The 24,720-nt window shown below is 39.5% G+C and overlaps 1 protein-coding gene across 3 annotated transcripts in view; it reads left to right on the top strand.

Annotated features, from left to right (window-relative positions):
- PLCB2 (phospholipase C beta 2) overlaps window positions 1–24,720 on the top strand; it is a 70,168-nt gene that overhangs the window by 44,154 nt on the left and 1,294 nt on the right. For 2 of the 3 annotated variants that reach the window (XM_083350127.1, XM_083350126.1), the window contains 14 exons: window positions 1,627–1,711; window positions 2,348–2,472; window positions 3,109–3,263; window positions 5,574–5,738; window positions 8,146–8,245; window positions 9,041–9,145; window positions 10,602–10,684; window positions 13,643–13,727; window positions 13,929–13,985; window positions 16,235–16,448; window positions 17,840–18,011; window positions 20,638–20,714; window positions 20,909–21,001; window positions 22,813–22,870. In XM_083350127.1, the coding sequence (XP_083206253.1) occupies window positions 1,627–1,711; window positions 2,348–2,472; window positions 3,109–3,263; window positions 5,574–5,738; window positions 8,146–8,245; window positions 9,041–9,145; window positions 10,602–10,684; window positions 13,643–13,727; window positions 13,929–13,985; window positions 16,235–16,448; window positions 17,840–18,011; window positions 20,638–20,714; window positions 20,909–21,001; window positions 22,813–22,870 (1,574 nt within the window). Of the gene's footprint in view, window positions 1–1,626; window positions 1,712–2,347; window positions 2,473–3,108; window positions 3,264–5,573; window positions 5,739–8,145; window positions 8,246–9,040; window positions 9,146–10,601; window positions 10,685–13,642; window positions 13,728–13,928; window positions 13,986–16,234; window positions 16,449–17,839; window positions 18,012–20,491; window positions 20,608–20,637; window positions 20,715–20,908; window positions 21,002–22,812; window positions 22,871–24,720 lie in introns of those variants that run through there. The other variant, XM_083350128.1, reaches the window with a different exon arrangement.

Raw genomic sequence — 24,720 nt, 5'->3', positions numbered from 1 at the left:
TGGAAATATTAACGATGGAAAAACTGAGCTGATTCTATGTTCTAGTCAAAAGTTGCAGTAACATATTTTTCCATGTATAAGACGCTATTTTTTCCTGCAAACACCCTGTTCAAAAATCAGGAGCGTCTTATATAAGTGCAGCATCTTATACACAAAAAATAATGGTAACCTCCACAGGCCAGGGCTTGCCTGTGTGGGTTCTTTACATGCTGCTGCCATGCCACCTGGTGCAGATGTCAAGCCTCTTTGGGCTTGCCACTAACGGGAGGGGGCAAGATCATTGGATGGCAGCATACGGAGGCAGTGGATGGGACCAGCAGCATGGATGGCAGCGACAGCCCTTTCCCTCCCTTGTACCTGTATGCTGGCCGGGGACCTTATGGAACGCAGCTGTGAAGCTGTCCTGCTCGATAATAGCGGCCAGCCAAACTTCCAGATTTGCCGGCTCAGCTGTTTGGTGCTCCGCCATGAAGAAACGGTGGGGAGTTTAAAACCTGCTTTCGCTTCTCTTGCCTTGCTGTCATGCCAGTTTGTTTACCAGGGTCGTAAGGCTGCTGTTGTGAACTGACTATGCATGCTCATCATGCTGGATGCTGGTTAGGTGGGTGGGGGGTGGGGCCGGCTGGGAGGCATCTATTTAGAGTGCTGGATGGCGGTTGACTTTGTTTGCTATAAGCTTGGAACTCGCACACCAGAGTGTCTTATACAAGGGTGCATCTTATACATGGAAAAATACGGTAATTTTTTCTGACCTCCTTCCTGAATTTAGAACAACTGATAGGCTGGATTTTGACTTTCAAAATAATGTTGGTTGGAAATGTTAGGAGTTAAAGTTTAGATATCTTGCGGGTCCCAGCTTTCAAATTAATCTATGGTTTCTATTCTATTTTAAAATATGTTCCTAGACACAATAAAAATGGCTTCATTGCACGTAAGTGGAAGCTTATTGTACAATTATTTCATGATGGTTCTACAGCATGTGACAAATAGAATTTGCGGCAACACAAATGCTATCCTCCTGCCACGAAACACAGTTTAATAGCAACTTTAATTAGGCAGTGACTGATTCCTCCCTTATTATCTGCAGAGGTTATGTTATCTGTTATGTACTGGGCTTGTGGTGATACACCACGTGCGTTACTGGAGCATCTAATGGCTCTCCAGTATTCCAGACTTGCTGTCTCCTCTCCTGCAATTGGCTAGCCCCAGGCAGCTTGAGTGGGTTCAAACCTATTGGCTGCCGCCTTGGGGCTAGACTATATATTGTGGCTGGTTGCAGCTAAGTTCTAGTACAGTTCCAGCAAGAATAAAAATATGAGTTATCCTGTACTCTGCCTCGTGTCATCATTCCTGCTTCCAAGAGCCCACGACTTAACATTATCTACAAATTTGTTTGTTGCCATAAGTAATCTCCCTGGATACACTTTCATGCTTGAAGGAATCCTATAATGAATTTCCACCTGACCCCCAACTCTTTCTGTGTCTTCTTTTATTTTTTATGTGAAACAACATGTGCAACCAGCATTTTTATTTAGAAATGATAACAAGGATTGGAAATTAAATTGAAGAAGGGATGGATTTGAAAACAAAAGATTATGTTCTATGCTTTCTTCCTTACTTTTCCAGAGAAAAACCACAGTTATGTTGTTTCCTCCTTCACTGAATTAAAGGCTTATGAGTTGTTGACCAGGTCACCCATCCAGTTTGTAGAGTATCCTTTTTAAAGGCATCTCCTTAGTGATTAGTTATGTTTTATATTTGTATATAGGAGCTTGTTCCAATTTATACATATATGCCCAAAGAGAATTTCTCTGTACAAATGAAATTGGGATAATAGTTGCACATTCCATGGTGTTGGAAATAATGTGAAATTGCCTATAGAGTATATTTATTATTGTAACGGAGATTGTTATTAGCTAGCTGTAGTGTTTTAATAATATTATAATATTTAATAATATTAGCTAGTAAGAATTCATTTAAAAGATGTACTCTATTAATCAGTCTACCTAGAGGTTATGATTCTTGCATCAATATCTATTGGGACTGACCCAGAAAAACTCTTGCTACTATTTTATGTGTGCAGAACAATTATAAACAATAGCAAAGATGGTTTATCTCTAATACTCTCCTGTCTTCATTGCCTCTGTCTCCCTTAATCACTCTGTACACAGAATATTTTTTGTTCCCTTTCAGCTGTACAATGATTAATTTCAGCATAATATGAATTAAATCAATAATGAATGGGCAGGAATAGCATTTATCTTATTGTGTACAACTGTTTATCCTATAAAATGAGAATACTTATTGCATTCATTCAAATAATGGTCTCCTATTAAAAGAAATTCAGCTACAACAAAAGGCAGATGAGCCGAATTTATCCCAAAGGGACTCGGATGGATTCATCTAACTATATGCCACAGATGTTCTGGAATGTTGGGTGTCAAATGGTGGCCTTAAACTTTCAGACAAGTGGTAAGTGGCGCACTTCTTTGGGCCTGGGTACATGTGCCGTATTAAGTTTCTGGGTCTAATATTGTTTTGCATAAATGTATTTACAGTATTTATTTAACAAACCTATATAGCTGCTGATCTATTAGAAAGAACTCTGAGTGTTAAACAAAACAGAATATATAAAAAGACTATTTAAAACAATAAGCAGTAAATAATAAAAAGGTAAAGCTTCCCCCGCACATGCGTGCTAGTCATTTCCGACTCTAGGGGCCGGTGCTCATCTCCATTTCAGAGCCGAAGAGCCAGCGTTTGTCCGAGGACGTCTCCATGGTCATGTGGCCGGCATGACTAGACGCCAAAGGCGCATGGAACGCTGTTACCTTCCCACCGGAGTGGTCCCTATTTTTCTACTTGCATTTTTATGTGCTTTCGAACTGCTAGGTTGGCCAGTAAATAATGCTGAGTCCCAATAAAGCTCGCATCCATCCATTAACCACCCGATACCTAATTGTGTGATAGGTCTGAACTTGTCTATATGATCATGCATCTCTTGACTTTAGCTGTAATAGAAGCAAAGGTACCCAATTCAGTGGAGCTTACTAATTTATTTTGTTTGTCCTGGGATGAAATAATCTTCTCCACCACCTCCTTTCCCAGATGTCCCCATGCAGCAGAACATGGCTCTCTTTGAATTCAATGGGCAAAGTGGCTATCTTCTTAAACATGACTTCATGCGTCGTCCAGACAAGCACTTTGATCCTTTTTCAGTGGATCGTATTGATGTAGTCGTGGCAAGCACTTTGTCAATCACCGTAAGTAAACACTGAGGGATTGATTGGGAGTCTACCGTCCAGAAGTGTGGTGTTAAATATCGAGTGTGTTTACTACCTAGCAAGGTCTCCCTAGCACAGTAATTCTACAGCGACCTGCAGGACAGTCTGATCATAGAAAATTATAGTTGTTATTGTGTTTAAATAGAATGAATTCATTTCATGGAATTAACACTCACTTGGCCAGTTATAGCTAGAGAGAAAGATAAGGACACAAATGGACTAATCTGCAGTTTTAGGCAAAACATCAGTGTATCTTCTCTATTGCAATTGGACATGTACCGGTACCACTTCATGTGCATTCCGGCATCCCGGGACATCCCAAATGTTCCATCTCTTTCTATGGGGGGTGAGCTCTTACCCCCCGTGGATAGGGCTCGCAACTTGGGAGTCCTTCTAGATTCACGGCTTACTTTGGAAGAGCATATAGTGGCCGTGACTAGGGGGGCTTTCGCCCAGGTTCGCCTGGTGCGCCAGTTGCGGCCCTATCTGAACCGGGATGCCCTGTGTACAGTCACTCATGCGCTCGTGACCTCTCGCCTTGACTACTGTAATGCTCTCTACATGGGGCTTCCCTTGAAGACCACTCGGAGGCTCCAACTGGTACAGAATGCGGCCGCGAGAGTTGTCTTGGGAGTTTCCCGGTACTCCCATGTTACACCTTTGCTCCGCGAGCTGCATTGGTTACCAGTTGTCTTTCGGGTGAGGTTCAAGGTGTTGGTTACGATCTTTAAGGCCCTACATGGCATGGGTCCGGGTTACCTCAGGGACCACCTGCTGCCGGCATCGACTCCCCTCCGCCCTGTGCGTTCCCACAGAGAGGGCCTCCTCAGGGTGCCGCCAGTCAGGGAATGTCGACTGGTGGCCCCCAGGGGGAGGGCCTTCTCTGTGGGGGCTCCGGCTTTATGGAATCAATTGCCGGTGGAGCTCCGGATGGCACCAGACCTTCGAACTTTCCGTCGGGGCCTGAAGACCCATCTGTTCGAATTAGCTGGTCTGGCCTGATGGGGGATTATGGGTTTTTAATTGTTTTTAATCTGTACTTCTGTTTTAATTGGGCATGGATTTAATTCTTTTTAATTTTTGTATAGTGTTTTTTATGTATGCCCTGTGAACCGCCCTGAGTCCCACCAAGGAGAAGGGCGGTATATAAATCAAATAAACTATAACTATAACTATAAATAGAACAAACCAGTTTGAAGGCTTCTGAGTAAGCTAGGGCTACCATATGGCCATGACCAAATCTGGTGTTCTCCAGCAGCTGGAAATATTCCCAAATCAGTCTGTCAGTTCTTTGATTTTCTCATGTTCATGTAGCCCTTGGTGTGAACTTCTAATTCTTTTATAAAAACATAATTCCCTTTCCTAGAAATAGTACCATCATCACATTTTAGGAATGTAACTTGTGTCACTAAGAGTAAAGAAAGCATCTCAGAGAAGAATCCTGGCACTCAGGTAATAGTGCTTGTAAGCCTAATTTCATTCTCAATACACAAATTTGGCACACCTTCTGAATTCATGCTTCTCACTCAAAGAAGACAAGTTGTTTTTGAAGGGAATTATAGTAGTCATGATGATGCTTTATGTTAAGCTTCAATCTACCTGCCTACTAAAATCTAGAAAACTAAAGAAAAGCTAAACCAGAACGTTTCTCAAATGTTGCTTGTAGAACAGTTTTTGATACAAAAAGCATTAAGTCATGCATTTCTATGAACAGCACTTTGCAGTAATATTGTCCCCATAGATAGAAGAATTTGTGAGGTGAAACAATATATAGTATAAGGAATAAAATTTAATGTAAGACCAATAAGTCTTACATAAGCTAATGGGAAATGAACCTGAAGGATTTAGATAGTAACTTAAAACAAAGATGCAAGTACATTCAAAGATTGTTACTGAGTTGAAATGCATACATGATACAGAAGCGGGAATTATTCAATATATGATGGTACTTAATAGTAATTATATGAACACAGTGTTAGAAATGAAACAAAAGTGAACTTTTGCCCCAGCTCCATCCACGCTTTTTTGGAATGTAGTTCTCTGCCTGATCACTCAAAGACCAGATTCAGCCTGAGAAAAGTTGTGTGTGCCTCTGGCAAGAAGAAGAAGAAGAAGAAGAAGAAGAAGAAGAAGAAGAAGAAGAAGAAGAAGAAGAAGAAGAAGAAGAAGAAGAAGAAGAAGAAGAAGAAGAAGAAGAAGAAGAAGAAGAAGAAGAAGAAGAAGAGACTAAAGAGCTAATGCTGAAACTTTATGTAATAAATTATTCTGTTGTTCTTGCTCCATGCACAGATCATTTCTGGGCAGTTCCTTTCAGAACGCAGCGTGAAGTCTTACGTAGAGGTAGAGCTGTTTGGCCTGCCAGGAGATCCAAAGCGTAGATACAGAACCAAAGTGACACCAAATGCCAACTCAATCAATCCTATATGGAATGAAGACCCTTTTGTGTTTGAAAAGGTAACAGTCCTTATAATATAATAATGTGTCACTTCCAAGGGTACAGTGCCGGCTGTTTCCAGGTTCTAGGCCAGGGGTCTTCAAACTTGGCTCTTTCATGACTTGTGGATTTCAACTCCCAGAATTCCTCAGCCAGCATGTCTGGCTGAGGAATTCTGGGAATTGAATTCCACAAGTCATAAAAGGGCCAAGTTTGAAGACCCCTGTTCTAGGCATTTAAGACTGGGGAGATTCCTCTATCGTTCTTGATGTAGGAAGCGGTGTAAAAATGGAATAAAATAAACAGGATCAGCAGCACATTTTTAGTATCATCACTTAGTCATGGGGTTGAGGAAAATATTCAGGAGCATATTTCATTGAGTAAGAGCTGTCCTCAAAAATTCCAAGCATTAGAGGTTGTTATAATTTGTAGTTTCTTAAGACATGTTTTATGGGCAGAATGCTTTGCAGATTTCATTTCCTTGTTTCTAGTGACCCTCTCAGGTACTCGTTAATATTTCAATGCTGAAAATGGGAAATTTAAGGGAAAAATGAGTTATATTCAATTCAAAGCTTTTATTTGAAAAAAGAAAAAAAGAAAAGCCCTCCTAAATTATGCCAGATCAAGGGGTACAAATTCTGTGCTTTCTAAAAAAAATTAAACATTTGCAATAGCTCAAGATCACAAAATATGGAAATATATGTCCCTTTCATTACATTATAACCTTCATTATTCTGCAGATGAATTGCAAAGCATTTATAATGCCTAGTATGAATATAAGAAAGTGATGGCCAAATGTGGCTCTTTTAGGCTCGTGCCTCGATATGCATATTTTCCAATGAGACAAACCGAGACAGGAAGATCACTTTATTACAATTTATCAGAATATTCAGACAAAAGGGATTCCTCTCATTCAAAGAGGGAAGCCTGATCTTTAGTTTACAACACCTTTTACAGTTAGCATAACAAAGAAACATCCAAGAGGGAAATTGATTGGACAGGGTAAAAGTAACCTCCCCTTTGCATAGGAAATCAGTTACATGTGGTCAAGCATGTTACACATTTGGATCCCATAATATAACACATGTTCATTAAAATAAGGTCTGGTGTAAGAAGAGGCGTAAATTGTAAGGGAAAGGGTTGTTTAGAGTTCACTAAAAAGATAAACCAGACTCCAATTTGCACTAACAAATTATCTTCAGATAATCTTCAGCCTGTTTATCTCTTTAATTTAGTAATGTTAAAAGTTATTCCCAAATTCCTGTCTGTATTGTACCTGAACAGAGAAAATAATCAGTCTGAAGATTTTTTTTCCAGTTTAGGAATGTTAAAAGCTATCTAACTAATCCATACAACTATCCTATATTCCAATCTGTAATGAACCAACATTATATTAAAAGAGAGAATTAAAATACAAAATAACTGTGTTAGTTAACAAATTACAAAATCCATGTCATTTGTCCCTCAAAGCCAGTATAGAACTATCTTCTGAAAATGAGGAATGCAGAAAGCAGATCAGCAGTGGTTCATATTGTCCACAATAGGTAGGCAGGTAGGTAGAGAAAGAAAGAGAAAGAGAGAGAAAACCAAGATATAAAGAAGGTTTCAGTACAGTTATTTTATTTATATATTTCTAAGAATATCATATTTCCAACCAGATCAATCTTTGTTTATATCTCTTGGCTACCAGAAAAGTTTAGGTTAAGAGGAGCAAACCGTATAGGGAAACCTCCCTGCATATGGGTGGCTGATCTTGAGGCTGGCAGAATATTTTTTTAAAAAAAGTGATATTACTCTTGAGCTAAGTTGAATCAGGTAGTGAGAAAGCAGCTACCGTTAATGAAGAGGAATAGTTGGGGATGTAATGGGGAGAAAGGGAAACAGCTCAGTGACTTGCTTAGAACAAGATATGGCCTTAGTAAGCGATATCAAGGGACGCGGTGGCTCAGTGGGTTAGGACGCTGAGCTTGTCGATCAGAAGGTCAGCAGTTTGGCAGGTCGAATCCCGAGTGCCACGTAACAGAGTGAGCGCCTGCTACTCATCCCAGCTTCTGCCAGCCTAGCAGTTCGAAAGCACATAAAAATGCAAGTAGAAAAATAGGGACCATTACGGTGGGAAGGTAACAGCGTTCTGTGTGCCTTTGGTGTCTAGTCATGCTGGCTAGACCACGGAGACGTCTTTGGACAAGCACTGGCTCTTCGGCTTTGAAACGGCGATGAGCACTGGCCCCTAGAGTCAGAATCAACTAGCACGCATGTGCGGGGGAACCTTTACCTTTACCTTTAAGCGATCATCCACAAGAACATAGAAGCCCTTTTAGTTATGAAAGCACAGAAGATAAGGGGACCTCCAAAGTATACTTTTCCCGACCTTAGGATTTCAAGGCAAAAAATGTTACAAATTGTCAAACAATTTTTTCCTGCCAGATTTTAATGCCAGAGTTGGCTTCTCTCAGAATTGTAGCTTTGGAAGAAGGTGGGAAGTTTATTGGTCACCGCATTATCCCGGTTACTGCTGTGTGCTCGGGTAAGACTTGATCATTTTTCTCACCATTGTACTTGACTGTTTCTCTCTCTCTCTCTCTTTTTAACCACAATCTTGGCTTCCTATGAATCTTGATGTCCTTCATAGAGCCAGAGGTGAAGGCTGGCTTAATAGCCAGCAATTAACCCAAAGCTGTCTTCGTGCATTCTTCAAAAGCATTAAGTACTAAAGTAGGATCTCTTTGTGAGAACTAGAAAATCTGAAAACCTTTTATTCATGTCTAATTGATTACAAATAGAAGTAGCTTCATAGTGCTTTAACCCTACTCAGGGCTAAAAGATCTGAAAGTGAGGATACCGAGAACTATAGGAAGTGGAGTAATGTGTGCCACCAGACTTTTTCCTTAATTTTTTTTCTCCTTATATTTGAAGGAATGCACAAAGAGAGCTCATTCCTTAAGGAAACACATATATATTGTGAAGAAATGCTGAAGGACTCCTTTCGTTCGCTTGTTATCCAGTTCACCAGAGTTTTAAGTATTTCATCATGAGTGACATTTGTGAACTTCTTTGGTATGAAACTGGTACACAGTTTACAAAAGCAGGAATGATATGATATCGAAGAACCTACAAAGATGCTGTTTTTCTGGGAAGGCTCATTGCATTTCTTACTCTGGCGCCCAAATTGCAACCACTATATGTGCTGCTCAGAAAAATAAAGGGAACACCAAGATAAGACATCCTACTATTAAATACAGTACATTGTGTTGTTTAAGTGCTCCCTTTATTTTTTTGAGCAGTATATTTTCCTACTGGATTCATGCACTTTCTTTTTTAGGTTATCATCATGTTTGCCTTCGTAGTGAGACCAACCGGCCTCTTACAATGCCCTCTCTATTTGTCTATGTGGAGATGAAAGATTATGTTCCTGATTCATGGGCAGGTATGGTATTCTGAAGATGAAAGAGCAGGACACCTATACTTTAGTTGCAGGATTTTAAAAAAGAATAAAAGGTGGCTTCCAGTCTTTATTGCTATTAGTCTTGGTTTGCTTCTAGATGCTATTTTTAAGCAGAGGCCTGGTGTATATTGGCCAATTAAAATTATTTACTACACCTTCTGGATGAAGGATATTGAAAAGATTCTCTTAGTAAAATTGTGAAATAACTTGAGTGAGGCATTGGATGAGGTGTTTTTAGGTAGATATGAGTGTCTTAGGCAGCCTTCAGTAAAGATGATAATATTATAATAACTGTTACCAAAAGATACTAAGTGTAGAAGATGAAGGAATGGCCTTCAAGGACAGGAGAAAAAACTGCTATAAAGGCAATAATCAGACAAACACAACTTAAATCTGGTCAAAGAAACTAAATTGAGAAAATGTCTCAGATAGGCCCCTTTCTCATTCACCCAAAGAAAAAATGAGGGAGGAGGAGAGTATACTCAAGACTTGCAATATTCTGTTACTATAGTTGTTCCAATAAGAATAATTTTAGACCTACATGACATTGATTTCCTAGTCTGGTCTACTTATAGAGGCACTGCCAATAAGAACAATAAGTCTATATTGCTATATTTGTAGCAACCACAGTGTGCATTTATCTTCTTTTCAGCTATTTATCAGTGTCCTAAGACAAGGATAAGTAACATAATGTCTCCTTCAGATTGATCTTTGCTCCTGGATACACCCATGCAGCTCTCTTGCCCAAAGTGCAGAAGTGATTAACTATTGCCCTACTCTGAAGATTATTTATTTCCCAATTAAGCTTATAGACCTAATGTTCTTCAGAGGTTTCCTATCCAAACACCAAACAGGCCTGTTCTTATTTGATTTTTTTTATTTCTTTGGCTTCTGTTCTTGTTAAATTTCTAATCCCAGACAAGGTCAGCCAAACAGGACAGAGATGGGGAAGGTTAAAACTTCCTTTCCTAGAAGTTAATAAGCTGAACAACGATTGAATGGCTACTCATAGTCACAATGTATAGAGATGGCTATTATTGTATTGCAGCACATTTCCCAATCTTAGCTGAAGGAGGGTGTATAAGTCCTTCCAAAGAAAAACTGTAAATGAGGATGTAAGTCACTCAGCATCGTTCTAAAAATACTCAACAATGTAAAGCAAGAAAAATGAGATTTTGTTGCTCTTATAAATGGTATACCTTTGAACTGATTACAGGCCCACTTCAATTTTATCTCAGTGCAGGCAATTTGCAGAAACTTAACTGCAAATTGCAAAATCTATTACTGCAAATTGTATGTCTTGAATTTTTTTTACTAGTTGATTTAGAATAACAAAAAGCATATAAGGCAAATATTACTATATGCTTAGTAAAGGAACTAGCAATCAATCAATAAGGGATAATGAGATAGTATTCTACATCTTGTTTTTTTTAAATAGATCTCACCATGGCTTTATCCAATCCAATAAAGTTTTTTAATGCTCATGATAAAAAGATGAAGGATGCAGATGCTAATAATGAGGTGAGTTCTCAAAATAGTGTCTGTGTGTGTGTGTGTGTGTGTGTCTGTGTGTCTGTGTGTATCTTGTGTGTAAAATACCTGCTTTTGTATTACAGCTCAAATCAGGATGCTAGTGATAGAAGTTAAGCCAGCATATTCCATGTCAGAGTCTGACATGCCTCTTAATAGCAACCAAAGAAAAACAAAGAGTAATTATTTTTAAAAAGCTTTTAATAAAATGGGCCAGTGTTGTTTTAGAATCATAAAATTAATACTTCTGAAATACTTCAGTTAGGATCCAGAATGTTATCCATACATTCTAAATGTTAGAGTTATCCAAAAGACAAGAAACCCCTATGTAATTGGAATAGCAATTCGTTTATAGATAGTCCTCACTTAACAACTGTTTACTTAATGACCAAATTAATAATAGCTTCAGGAAGGGTGGTTTATGACCTGTAAAGTACTTCCAACCATTAAAAAACATTGCACCAAGAATAACAATCTGCTTGATTATGATCTGGGTGCTTGGCAACCAGTTCACTTACTTATTTCAGTCATGATCATGTGAATGTCATTTGCAATATTCTCTGCTGGCTTTCCTAGAAGGTCAGTGGGGAGGGCAGCAGGGAAGGTTGTAAGGAAAGGAGATGGACATAAGCTGAAATCCTTCATGGGGTTGGAAGAACAAAGCTGAAACCCTTGAATCCCAAAGATTTCAGCTCTGTTCCTGCAGTTCCATGAAGGGTTTTTTTCCTTTTCCTTTGTGAAGGGGAAGGGAATCCCTTTGTCAGATTTCAGGAATGGAGCTGAAATCCTAAAGATTTAGATGAGGGATTCTGGGTGTTGAATTCCACACAGCTTAAAGTTGCTGAGATTGAAAAACACTGTTTTAAGGTCTGCATTGCACTGGAGGATGAGGAAGGGGATTTAGCAAAGGATTCAAGGAATGTGGGGCAGTGCACTGGAATTTTAAAATAGATGAAAACAAGCTAACAATCTCTTCTATTTGGCCTCTAAAGCATTTTAGTTATTATTTTCACAAGGAATCTTTAATGTTAAACCTGATTAATATACCATAGTTGCTACCTTCACATAATGTACCGAAAACACCATATTATGCTTTATCGTATGTTGAAACAAACTATATTATGGATTAATACGATGGCTTGGTTTAACCCATGTTAAACCGACAGCTTTGTACAGCTGTCGATAGCACCCACTTTCAGCCTATTTTACCCTAGCTGCAAACCTAGCTGCTAGATATTTTGAAAAGCGTTAAAGAATTAAATTCTTTCTTCCCTTTTCACATCAGACAGTGTCAGGCCCAGCCCAAGAATGACATAGAACAATCCAGCCAAAGTTCAGTTCTTTATTTGCTGCACACAACAGACAGAATCTGCCAGACTAAATCCTTACTGGCCTAAGGAAATAATTTTAATTTAATTTAATTTATTTAGATTTATATACCGCCCTTTCCCGAAGGACTCAGGGCGGTTTACAGGGCATTTAAAAAACAGTCAATACAAACGTTAAAACAAATTCAAAGAGATTAAATAGAACCCTGAGAAAATTAAAACCCAGTTAAAATTAGAATTAAAAATATTCTCAGCCTGGGCCAGAGAGCTCGAAGAGCCAGGTCTTCAGGTCCCGGCGGAATGAATGGAGGTTGGGGGCAGTCCTAAGCTCCGCAGGCAGCTGGTTCCACAGGGCAGGCGCACCCACTGAGAAGGCCCTACCCCTGGGTGTTACCTGCTGGCAGTCTTTAACCAGCGGCACCCTGAGGAGACCCTCCCTGTGGGAGCGCACTGGACGAAGGGAACTTGATGCTGGCAGCAGGTGTTCCCTCAGATAACCCAGACCCAGGCCATTTAGGGCTTTATAGGTCATCACCAGCACCTTGAATCTCACCCGGAGGGCAACTGGAAGCCAATGCAGCTCGCGGAGTAGAGGTGTTACATGGGAGTATCGGGAGACCCTCATCACGACTCGCGCGGCCGCATTCTGCACCAGTTGAAGCCTCCGGGTGGTCCTCAAGGGCAGCCCCATGTAGTGAGCGTTGCAGTAGTCTAAACGGGAGGTCACGAGCGCATGAGTGACTGTGCGTAGGAAGATTCTAGAGAGTGGCCATCCTAACCCTCTTCCTCTTTCTCCTAGCCAGGCGTAGGTTGTGTTGCCTCTTGTCTCCCCCCCCCCTTTTCTTAGAATGTGCTTCCTCCCTTCTGGGAAACTGCTGCTTTATTATTGTCCATCACACCACCTCCCACTCCAAAGGCACCACCCTTCACCTCCAGGAACAAAATAAAAGCCTGGATATATAATTGTGTTTGGGAGCAGCTGAAGTGCTGCCTTTCAGACTTGCTTTTCTCCACTTCTTATTCCGGATTAGACAGTTATTCACGAAAAGAGTGACTGTCTCATCAAATCGTCATAAGATTTCACATTTAATTATCAAGGTGCTGTAAATGGAATTTTCTCGAAGCTAAGAATAAGACAGTACTTAAAAGACTTATTTTCAACTTGCTTTCTGAGTTATCACAGCTCTGAGTGTTACTGAGCATTTTATTTGGGGGAGTCAATGTGAAAAGTATAGCAATGTGTGCCTATTGAGGAAGTCACAGAGTGTCTGGGGCTAAATTGGACAACCAAACGCCCAGAGGTCTTCAGTTTAAAGAAGTCAAGTGAATGGAAAAAGGAAATAATATTTTTTAGGTTGAGAAATTTGGATTCACTGGTAGGACATTCGCATGGGCTACCCTGAAGAATGATGATGGAATATCTCCACTTTGTTACGTATTTTAAAAATGCACCTTATGATACTTCATCTTTCTTGCTGCTTTCATGCAGGAACATTAAAGTGCCAAACAAGAGTAAAAAAAAAAAGCAAAACCAATATAGGATTGGGTGGGAAGCAGCTAGTTGTTTCCAAGGATCTGTTTTTGCACTGACATCCATTTTATGTTGAACTTTATTTTATAGAAATCCATTTTGGAAAAGAATCTTTCAGTCAACGGGATACCTAACATCATAGGAATTTATTGCACTCCTTCAAATGGCCCTGCAGGTAATGCTACGGAAATGATAGGAGCTGAGAACAGGAGAACACATATAGCTCACATATTGAAAGGAGATGGTATAACTCCAAGTGACAAGAAGTAGGTTCAACCCACATCACTGGGACCAGTTAAACATTCTGACCATAGTCAAAATCTATTTATAAGGGAATAAAGTTTTAGTCCACCGTGATGTTGTTTCCATTCTCCAGGAACCTTGATTACACCAAAAGAAGGGACCATGAAAGAAGCTGCAAAATTAACTACAGGTAAGAAAGCCCTCTCTTTTTAGCAATCTGACACAATGTCACATGTAAACAGATTCTACATGTATACCAATCATTATTACAAAATGTGTGGTGATTCAGCCTATTGATATCAACTGGTGGGCTTTATCACAATACCTTTCAAAAGCCACTCCACACATTTATTCAGGGATGGGACTTCATTGTGGAAAAAATTGCAATAGGAATTAAGGAAACCCTCTCCTTATTACAGCAAGAGGAGACTTGAAACTTTTCATTTTATCTAGGCCATTTAGGCTTTTTAGAAAATATATGATACAGAAGGTATATGTTCCTAAACTGGTTCTTTAGGACTTCCAGCAGTTTACCCATCAATAAAGAAACTATTTACCTTGTCCTGGTTGTTCTTTTTCTCTCTTTCCTTTTACCTTTCTCAGTATTATTGACTTTTCAGAGAGCTAGGACTTCACATAAGTAGGATGGTTTGAACCTTGTCATTTGTGACACAAGTGAATCTAAATATCTTTTCCAAGGCTGCCATTGCTACTCTACTCCAAAGGCTAATCTGTGGCATATTTCTCGACTGCTGGTCCTTTTAACTGATATTCACTCTTGAAAGGCAACAGCTACTTTGTAGCAACCTAAGGAGCAGCTGTCCAGAGCACATGTGGACAATCTCCTATCCTCTCCTTCTCCAGACAGGTTTCAAGGAACCCGGCTACTCCCTGGTTTCTTGGTCTTTGCTGTAGTCATTAGCTGTTTTCAGTTTGCCATACCTCCCCTGGAAGTAGAGGTAAAAGCGACATTTTAAAAAAGAAGAAGATACATTATCCTTATCCACCAAGTTGTTTCCTTCATAGTGTAGAATAGAGGATGTCCTGTTTTCAATCTCTATTCTGTTGCCATTATGAACATAAAACAATTAAGGCTGGAATAATCAAAGGTCACTCTCTTGGGGACCGCTCATGCTAATTACTCACTGTAATGTATTTGTTTTCGGAAAAATTCTCTGGCCTGTTCGGAGGGGTGGTGGTGTAAATTCTTGTCTATTCACGCCTCTTTGTTTTACCTCCTTTTTTGTCATGTTTTGCCCATTATCTCTTCTTGTTGTTTGCTGGTCTTTAATAAATAAACATCAAGAGATATTTTTAGTTGCTGTATTGGCATATGTGCTCGCCCTGATATGCATATTGAGTATGCTGGGTGCAAACTGGAAATTATGGTAATTTTCCAGGAACAGAGAAGTTTCACTTCTACTTAGAGTACATGTTGTCAATGAAGTTGTCAATGCTTATGCTACCTGGGGATTATGGAAGTAGGTGCCCCACTACATTGTGGAAAGGACCCAGCTGGGACAAATTTCTCTTGCATGATTATTGTTTTAAGAAAGTTTGAAAAGTTCACTCCAAGTGAGATAAAAATCCAGAAAAAAAGTGAGGCAGAAGACTAGCATTAGCACTTTACAGAACTCTCAAGGTGATTTACAATATAGAAGCATTATTTGCATATTGCCTTCAGCTATCTGGTCCTCATTTTACCAGCCTTGGAAGGATGGAAGGCTGTGTCAACCTGGAGCCCTGACAGGATCGAACTCCAGCTGAGGGCAGAGTTTGCCTGCAATATTGCACTTTAACCACTGCTCCACCAGAATTAGTAATTTATTCAGAATAATGGCTAGAATTCAAAATGAAGTCACAGAACCCCATTTATAAGTAGAGGAAGGGGTATCACTAAACCAGCTTCCCACTAAGCCAGCTCCATGTCCAGCTGGAAAACCCCACTGAATGGACCAATCATTGAGCAGAGTATTGGGGATCCCAATCAACATTATGAACAGTACTCATCAGTGGCTTTCAAATTTTTACATATTAACTCTAGAGCAGGGGTCCCCCAACCCCTGAGCCATTAGGAACTGGGCCACACAAGCAGCAGGTGAGTGAGCAAAGCTTCATTTGAACATGTGTGGGATCTAGGTTGCACTTGAAACCAATCCCCACCCCTGGTCCGTAGAAGACTGTTTTTCTTCCAAATCTGGTCTTTGGTGCCAGAAAGGTTGGGGACCACTGCTCTAAAGCATTCTTTAGTGGGATCTGTATTGATTTTTTTTTCTTACGTTTGAGGTGCTTAGAAGGCAAAATATATTCATGCAACACAAGATTAATCTTGAGAGAAAATGGGCATAGTAAATTAGTTGTGGAAAAGGATCCTTCGGGAAAGTGGCAACCTAGCATCTTATTTCAACTGATGGATGTCTTTTTCATTCTGTGTTTCAGAGCCACAGACAGCCAGCATTGAAGAGATACAGCAGATGAAAAATTTTGGGAAAGTCTTGAAAAAGCAAGAAAAGGAGCTGAAGGAGCTGGAGCGGAAGATGACAAAGCGCAAGGAAGAACTACTACAGAAATACACCACTTTTTTCACTGAGGTGGTTAGCCAGCTTGGCAGAAAAGAAATGCCATGCCCACCAAGAACACCACGAAGAAAAAGGTAGACTTTAATTCAGAAATAGGAAAACAAAGAGTTTCTTATTTGCAGTCAGATTAAAACTGTGTTTTGATACATTACAATCTTGCCTTTCTGCCATCTTGGCGACACATCATGGGGCTCCCTGGTGGTTCCCCATCCAGACCTTAGACCAGCTTGGCTCTGCTTAACCTATTCGCATGCTAAATGGATTGTAACTAACTGATAATGGTAAGCTAAAGCAGAGAGCATGCCACTTACCTGTGTTTTCACTGTACCTGCCCCTGGGTATATGCTGAGCCAAGCAAGAGAGCCAGAGGAATAAAATTCAATCACCGGGCTTGTGATTGCCTGAAACAGAATTCTCTAGGCATATTTTTCTTCCTATTTCCCCATGTTCCACCTTCCTGGCCTGTAGTTCTTCCAACAATACAGTCCAGAATTTCTTGCTAGTGTTGTAAAACTGGATCAGCTCCATCTGCTTTTATCCTATCCGCAGCCTATATAATAAATAGAGTACAGTCTAGGCAGTGTTTGCCATTTCAGCAACTTTAAGATCTCAAAGTTGCTGAGATTGAGAAACTGAGCTAGGGAAAGGAAAACCATTGCTTCCCCTCAGAAAAATAGGCACAGATAAGAGTGTTTCACTGTACATACATGCAATTCCTATGTCCCCTAACTCCACGATAATTAAGTTTTTACTTTTCCAATATTTGGTGGGGAGGGTATATCTGAATGGCTACTTAAAAGACAAATGAATGTCTGCATTGCCAAAAGTAGGTACTTTCTCATGTTTAAATAGCTGTTCTGGTGCATTTCCTGAAGTATAATATTCATGTCATAAACATTCAGTATATGAAAGGACACTATCCAGCCAATATGGATGTTATGTTTTTTCTAGTGCAGATTTGGTAGAAATTGACATATGCAGTTATATGTGTTAATACAGTGGTAATGTATTACTCTTAGTGCTAGAAAAGGGTGTGGGAAGCAGCCCTTTAACCAAACTGGTTTGTTCCCAGTGCTATTCAAACGTGCCAAACAAGAGTGCTATGAAATAGTAGAACAGGCATTACACAGTTCCAAACACCAGAGAGAATTAAAAGAAAATATATATAATCTTTACTTTCTGAAGTGGCAAGTTCAGAGCAAGAAATTCCAGATTTCTCTGACATAAAAATAAGAGTTTGAACTCCACCCAAGCTGCTGAATTGCAGTTGTTTTGTCCTTTTGTCAAATCGTGACTGTCTATTGAGGAAGCAGATCAAAAAACTGTGGAGTCTTACTAATGATTCTTTCATTTACTGATCTGATCATGGAGTAGATATCATGGCAATATCCCAGTTGAAAAGGGGAGTACAGTCAGGGACTGGCCACTTCTGCCTTAAGACTGAGAATTGTTGCTGTCTCTAAAGTTGCAGGATCATTTTGGATGAAAGCAGCACAAAGGGAAATGTTGCAGAGTTGACTGAGAATGCAGATAATAAAAGGATAGAGCTAAAAGAGAAATTGGAGGAAGAACTACTCCACCTGGGAGAAGAACAGTATGACGCAATCTGGAAGAAGAAAGACCAGCATGCCACAGAGGTATAGTAACCATATTGTTATTAGCATTCCTTTATTTAATTACTTATTACCTTTTTTATACATATTTTATTAATTTTCTAATTTTTCAATCATGAGTACTTAATAAACAACGTGTTGTCTGGGTTCATTGATAATTCAGTGGTACATATTAACTTTCTCAGTCTAGTTCCAATACTACACCATCCAGTGCTTCCTTGATCCTCTCTTCTTCCAGCAGTATGCATTTTTCCACACTGGGCAAATACAATTCTTGTTACTGTTAATACATATACAATTAAATATAGACATTTTCTTCACATTTTTCTGGTATTATACATAATATCAATAGTGTCAGTTTATAATATCTTTTCTAGCCAGAAAATATCTCAATTGCACTTTCACTTAAAATCCATTTGTTCAATCAATATCTTGTTTTTCCTGATTTTTAAAATTTTTTAATTTCCTATCAATGTTCAAAATATCTCTATTGCTTATAATTTTCTCATAATAAATTATATTTGGGTAACCAAAAGCTTCCCTTATTCAAATCCTTTTAGAATTTTCATATTTCCCATCTCATAACAAAGTATAATATTCTAGTTACAAATCCTCTCCTTCTAATTAGAATAATACTTTTATTTCTAACAGTTATCTATTTTCTTAACCATATTCAGACATCTGTTTAATAGTATAATATCCCATCTAATAGGTCGAAACCTCTATTTTCTTCAGTCTTACTCTAGCTTTCTTCCTTTGCCAAATAACTTTCCAAGTCAGTGCATTTGAATGATCAAGTAATTCTTCCTCTGTTTGTGTATATATTGTATATATCTGTATTAATTCCAAATTGATCTTGTAGTTTTCTCTATTTTCCCCCAAAGCAGTTAATTCGCTGCTTTGCTTTTACTGAGGGAGCGGGGCAAAAACTTCCCTTCCTTCTTTCATCGGGGAGGATTCTTTGCTTTGGGCATTCTTTTTTCCAGGAGAGTAGTATTAAGGTGATAAAAAGAGGATAAAGTCTCACCCAGTTCCATCCACATTGCTCAAAAATTGCTAGTTAGTACTTCTCTTCAGTTGTCAGCAGCTTCTGACCACCCACATGAATGTAGACAATCTTTCCCCTGCCAGTTTGGAGGGTGACTTTCGACTCTTTTTAGGGTCCCCAGCGGGGCGAAATTGAACATGGAAGACGGAGCCCCATCTTGCTGCATCTGTAATACCGCAACACATAACCAGAAGCCATTTTACTTATTACTAAAGAGTACTAATGAACCTGAACCATTTCATTAAGACTGCATTATAGATATGCTAAGCTTGTCAGGTGGCTTTAATCCCAACATCAAAAGTGCTATCTGAATTTGCATTGTTGTTTTGGATGGAAAGGTTATACCGTATGTACATATGGCTTCCTTATATTACCAAAATGATATTTCATCGTATTTCTGGGCAATTCTCAAGAAAATTCCTTGGCAATTTTCAAGAAATTTTATCATTTAAGAGCGATACTACTGTATAATACAAACACAGCTTTGGAAACATCTGGAGCCATTGGATAAATCACTTGCTGTGTGGTTCCCTTCCAAGACAGGGAAGTTGCTCTTTCTTCTTTCTTATGTTTTCCTTATTCGGTTTTCCCATTATGGTTCTCCTAGGCCCATAGCAAACTTGCTTCAAATGATTGGCATGATGTGGGAAGTGATAGAAAACATTTCAAGGAGGATCAATGCTTCTGTATGAGCCTCTATTGAATCTGAATCCCTTCTGCGGAAAGGATCCTCCTAGTTCCAACTCAGGATCATGTCTATGGAGATTGTCAGTCATCCAGGTCATGATGGCTGCCACAATGTAAAAAAGATGTTAAGACTCTAGAAAGAGTGCAGAGAAGAGCAACAGAGATGATCAGGGGACTGGAGGCTAAAACATATAAGGAATGGTTGCTGGGATTGGGAATGTCTAGTTTAATGAAGAGAAGGACGAGGGGTGACATGATAGCAGTGTTCCAATATCTCAGGGGCTGCCACAAAGAAGAGGGAGTCAAGCTATTCTCCAAAAGCACCTAAAGGTAGGACAAGAAGCAATGGGTGGAAACTAATCAAAGAGAGAAGTAACCTAGTACTAATTAATCAGTGGAACAAGCTGCCTACGGACGTTGTGGGTTTCCAACACTGCACATTTTTAAGAAAAGATTGGACAACCGTTTGTCTGAAATGTTATAGGCAGTGGTGGGATTCAAATACGTGAACAACCGGTTCTCTGTGTGGATGACGCTTCCGGAAGTCCATTCTGGGCCTGGGCAACAAAAAAATTAGCTACCAGTTCTGCTGAACTGGGCCGAACTGGCTGAATCCCACCACTGAGTATAGGGTTTCCTGCCTGAGCAGGGTGTTGGACTAGAAAACCTCCAAGATCCCTTCCAACTCTGTTATTCTGTTATGATTGTCCAAAAGGTGCTTTTTCCAAAGGACTCTAATTTCCTTGAATATGTCTCATTTCTCAACTAGATCTGAAGAAGCTTCTTGGATGAGAAGTGAAACATCTTCAAGTAAAAACAAGAAAAGTCCAGTTGTCTTTTGAAAAAGCACCTTTGGGACAACTTAGGATAATGTACAAACAAACAAAATATTTTCCTTGTGCTCTGTTTAAACAGAAAGTTGCTAAAATGTTACAGCTTGCAAGAGAGAAGCAAGCAACCGAGCTGAAGGCACTAAAGGAGACTTGGGAAAGGTAATTATAAAATTAAGGTTCGCGTATGCAGAACTTTTCAATGCATTGTTGTAGCTTTTCTTCTCTCCGCCTCTCTGTGCTTTATAACCTTGAAGGCTTCTGTGACCTGAGTAGAAAAGAAGCGAGCATTTAATATTAATCACAACGCTCCGTTGTTAAATTTGTAAACTCGAGTTGATTATCTTCCTCTACAGCGTCACTAAAGAAATGAAAAAGAAATTAGAGGTGAAGAGACTGGACAAAATCCAAGCCGTTCCTAAGAATGCTGATAAGAGTGTTCAGGAAAGGTATTTTTGACCTCACACCCAAGTGTAGCTCATTTCTATTGGATTTTGATTTTTAATGAAAAAGAACGTTTTAAAATAATGCATACAGTAGGTTGCTGTACTATGTGCTGTATTGAATTAATGTTTTAAGCTAATTTTAATATGCCCTTGTCCGCTTTCTGCAGCAAGACTTCCAGCATATGAAGCTGGAAAATCAAGCATGACTCTTCACAAAACCAAGCATGATTCTTCATGTGAAAAATGGTTTGCACGCTCTGATTTGGAGCCAATGCCTGTTTGGCAGATCTTTTGAGTGTGACAAAGAAGCCATTCTCCTCACTTGAGAACTTAAAACTTAAGAAACGCAGGGAGGTTTAGTCATAACATAGTTAACATGACCTGTCTCATTCTGCAAGCTGCAAGATGATTGGAAGCATTTATTTCTAGTTTTGGTTAATTGCAATTTATTGTGCATGACAAGTAACAGGGATGTCTGCAGGTATGAGGGGCTGTACATGTAAAAACAATCAAGATTTTAGTCAAGCCTTCACATCTCCTCTCCAGCCTACTTATGAATGAAGACGGCTTCCATGTTTCATTAGTCCTAGTTGAGTATGATTTTAACGTAAGCAACTTTGATAACCTATGACAAAGTTGGATCATTTGATGAGATGGAGGAGAGGAGAGGAGAAGGAATGCAAGCCCAAAGCTTCTTACAGTAACTATACTGGGCAGATTCAACATATCTTCTTTCTTTACCTTACTTTCTTAATTTCTTTACCTTAACTTCTTCACTTCAGTCAGTCTGATTAATTAACCAGTATTTTAGTCTGAGGGCTTTATTTTGACATGTCCTCAGAAAATAATAAGTAGCCCATCTTATGGATGAATATGCAGTCTGTAAGGCTCAAGTGATTAGTATAATTTAGGTTGTTGTTGTTAGTTGCAAAGTCGTGTCTGACCCATCGCGACCCCATGGACAATGTTCCTCCAGGCCTTCCTGTCCTCTACCATCTTCTAGAGTCCATTTAAGCTCACGCCTACTGCTTCAGTGACTCCATCCAGCCACCTCATTCTCTGTCATCCCCTTCTTCTCTTGCCCTCAACCTTTCCCAGAATTAGGCTCTTCTCCAGTGAGTCCGTCCTTCTCATTAGGTGGCCAAAGTATTTGAGTTTCAACTTCAGGATCTGGCCTTCTAAAGAGCAGTCAGGGTTGATCTTCTCTAGGACTAACCAGTTTGATCACCTTGCAATCCGAGGGACTCGCAGGAATCTTCTCCAGTACCATAATTCAAAGGCCTCAATTCTTTGGCGCTCAGCCTTTCTTATGGTCCAACTTTCACAGCCATACATTGCAACTGGGAAGACCATAGCCTTGACTATACAAACTTTTGTTGGCAGGGTGATGTCTCTGCTTTTTAGTGTGCTGTCTAGATTTGCCATGGCTTTCCTCCCCAGGAGCAAGCGTCTTTTAATTTCTTGGCTGCAGTCCTCATCTGCGGTGATCTTGGAGCCCAGGAAAATAAACTCTGTCACTACCTCCATTTCTTCCCCATCTATTTGCCAGGAATTGAGAAGGCCAGATGCCATGATCTTGGTTTTCTTAATGTTAAGTTTCAAATACTTTAAGTAGCCCTAGATTAAAGTTTATAGGATGCTTCTCTCTAATACAGTTTCTTTTGCAGACAAAATTAATTCTTCTATACCAAAATTCTTTCTGCTTTTAAGTGATTACGTATGGCATGAAAACATTTTATCTAGATGATGCCTTAAGCACAATCTAAGCTGCAAATTTTAACTAATACATAAGATGTGGTTTGTTTTTCCTAAAGGTTAAAAAGAGAAATCAATAATTCACATATTCATGAAGTTGTAAAAGCAGTCAAGCAGGTAAGTGTCTTTCTGGATTCTTTCTGTAGCATCTAAAACAGACATGTCAAACACAAGGCCCAGGGGCCAGATCCGGCCCGCGAAGTGGTTTCATGCGGCCATCCTGGAAACAGTGAGGGAACGGCACCCACTGCCTTGGCCCTGGCCCAGAGACCCTCCTTCTGCCAGAGACCCTCAGATCTGTCCCACTCCTGCCCAGGCCCCCGTAGGCACCCTTGATATGAACGATGTAGAGCTGGCCATGCCCACCAGTACGCCATACACACTTTAGCCAGTAGGCCACACCCGCCCGGCCCCCTGAGGGCAACCGCAATGCTGATGTGGCCCTCAATGAAATTGAGTTTGACACCCCTGATCTAAAAGAACAACTATTAGGTGTGCCCTGTTGACTTGTGCAAATGCTGTGCCCAGTGATTTACAAATGCTTCCTTCTTCCAAGAAAGACACTTGATTCTAATCCAGATATAGGGACTCAAACAAATGGGGCTGCCTCAGCTTTACACAGACCTCCTAGAAGAAGGAAAGAACTTGCGTTCTGACCTCGTTTAGTAGATCATATATATTTCACTTCTCTCTTTCGAAATATTTCCATAGCTACATTCCCACTGCAGTATTTTGTATGGTGCCTGGAATAGCTTCCAACCATACGTTACAGTGGCCTTAGTACCCATTTCATCTTTTGTCTGTGATTTGTGTGGGCATTAAAACATACTGAAGTTTTCAAATTTTAGACATTTATCCATCTGGGGTCCTGGGTGACGTATCATGGGGACAAGTGTAATTGTTCATTATAAACAGAATAAACAAATTGGAAGTAGATTAAAGTCATAACATGAAGAAACAACAAAAAAAGAATAAATAAGTACATTTATTTTAATTAAACCTATTTCCATCTGAACAATGTAACTAAATGCTAAGGCCATTAAGGTCATGTAGAAATATCACAAATAAATAAATAAATAAATAAATAAATAAATAAATAAATAAATAAATAAATAAATAAACAAACTTTCATAGGGCAGAATTTTAATTCACTGATGTTATTTTCACAACTTAATCTAATTCATAGTTATTTGAGACCCCTGAGTGAATAATTCCACAGGAGTAATTATGTAAGGAAAGTCATTATGATTTTCAAATTGGAACAGAAGCAGTTGACCGTTTGCCCCTCCCCTTTGCTTAGTTGGGCAATCATAGAATGTTTCTCACCACCTTAAGACGTTCCAAATGATCACCTGTGCATGAGACAAACTGATGTCAGGTCAGCTGTCTAGGGTGACTACTCATAATGTCCTATACAAGGAAGAATAAAATTGGAATCAAAGTGTCATGAAACTAAGAAACAAGACACTGAAGCATTCCTCCTTATCGCCTATGACTCGGCGTCTAAATCTCAGAAGTTGTTGGCTTCAACAATGATGTATAGCAAAGCATTTTAGTACAGGTAGTCCTTGACTTACAACAGTTGCTTAGTAACCATTCGAAGTTACAATGGCACTGAAAAAGTGACTTATGACCATTTTTTACACTTATGACCATTCCAGCATCTCCATGGCCATGTGATTTACATTTGGATGCTTGACAATGGATTCATATTTATGATGGTTACAATGCCCCAGGATCATGTGATCACCTTTTGTGACCTTCTGACAAGCAAAGTCAATGGGGAAGCCAGATTCACTTAACAACCATGTTAAAAATTTAACAACTGAAGTGGTGATTCACTTAACAAACGTGGCAAGGAAGGTCGTAAAAAAGGAGCAAAACTCACTTAACAAATTTCTCACTTATGAACATAAATTTTGGGCTCAAATGTGGTCATAAGTTGAGGACTACCTGTAATATTTCAT

This window comes from Vipera ursinii (assembly GCF_947247035.1).
Source record: "Vipera ursinii genome assembly, chromosome: 1".
Classification (NCBI taxonomy): Eukaryota; Metazoa; Chordata; class Lepidosauria; order Squamata; family Viperidae; genus Vipera; species Vipera ursinii.
This window is presented reverse-complemented; position numbering and strand designations above follow the sequence as displayed.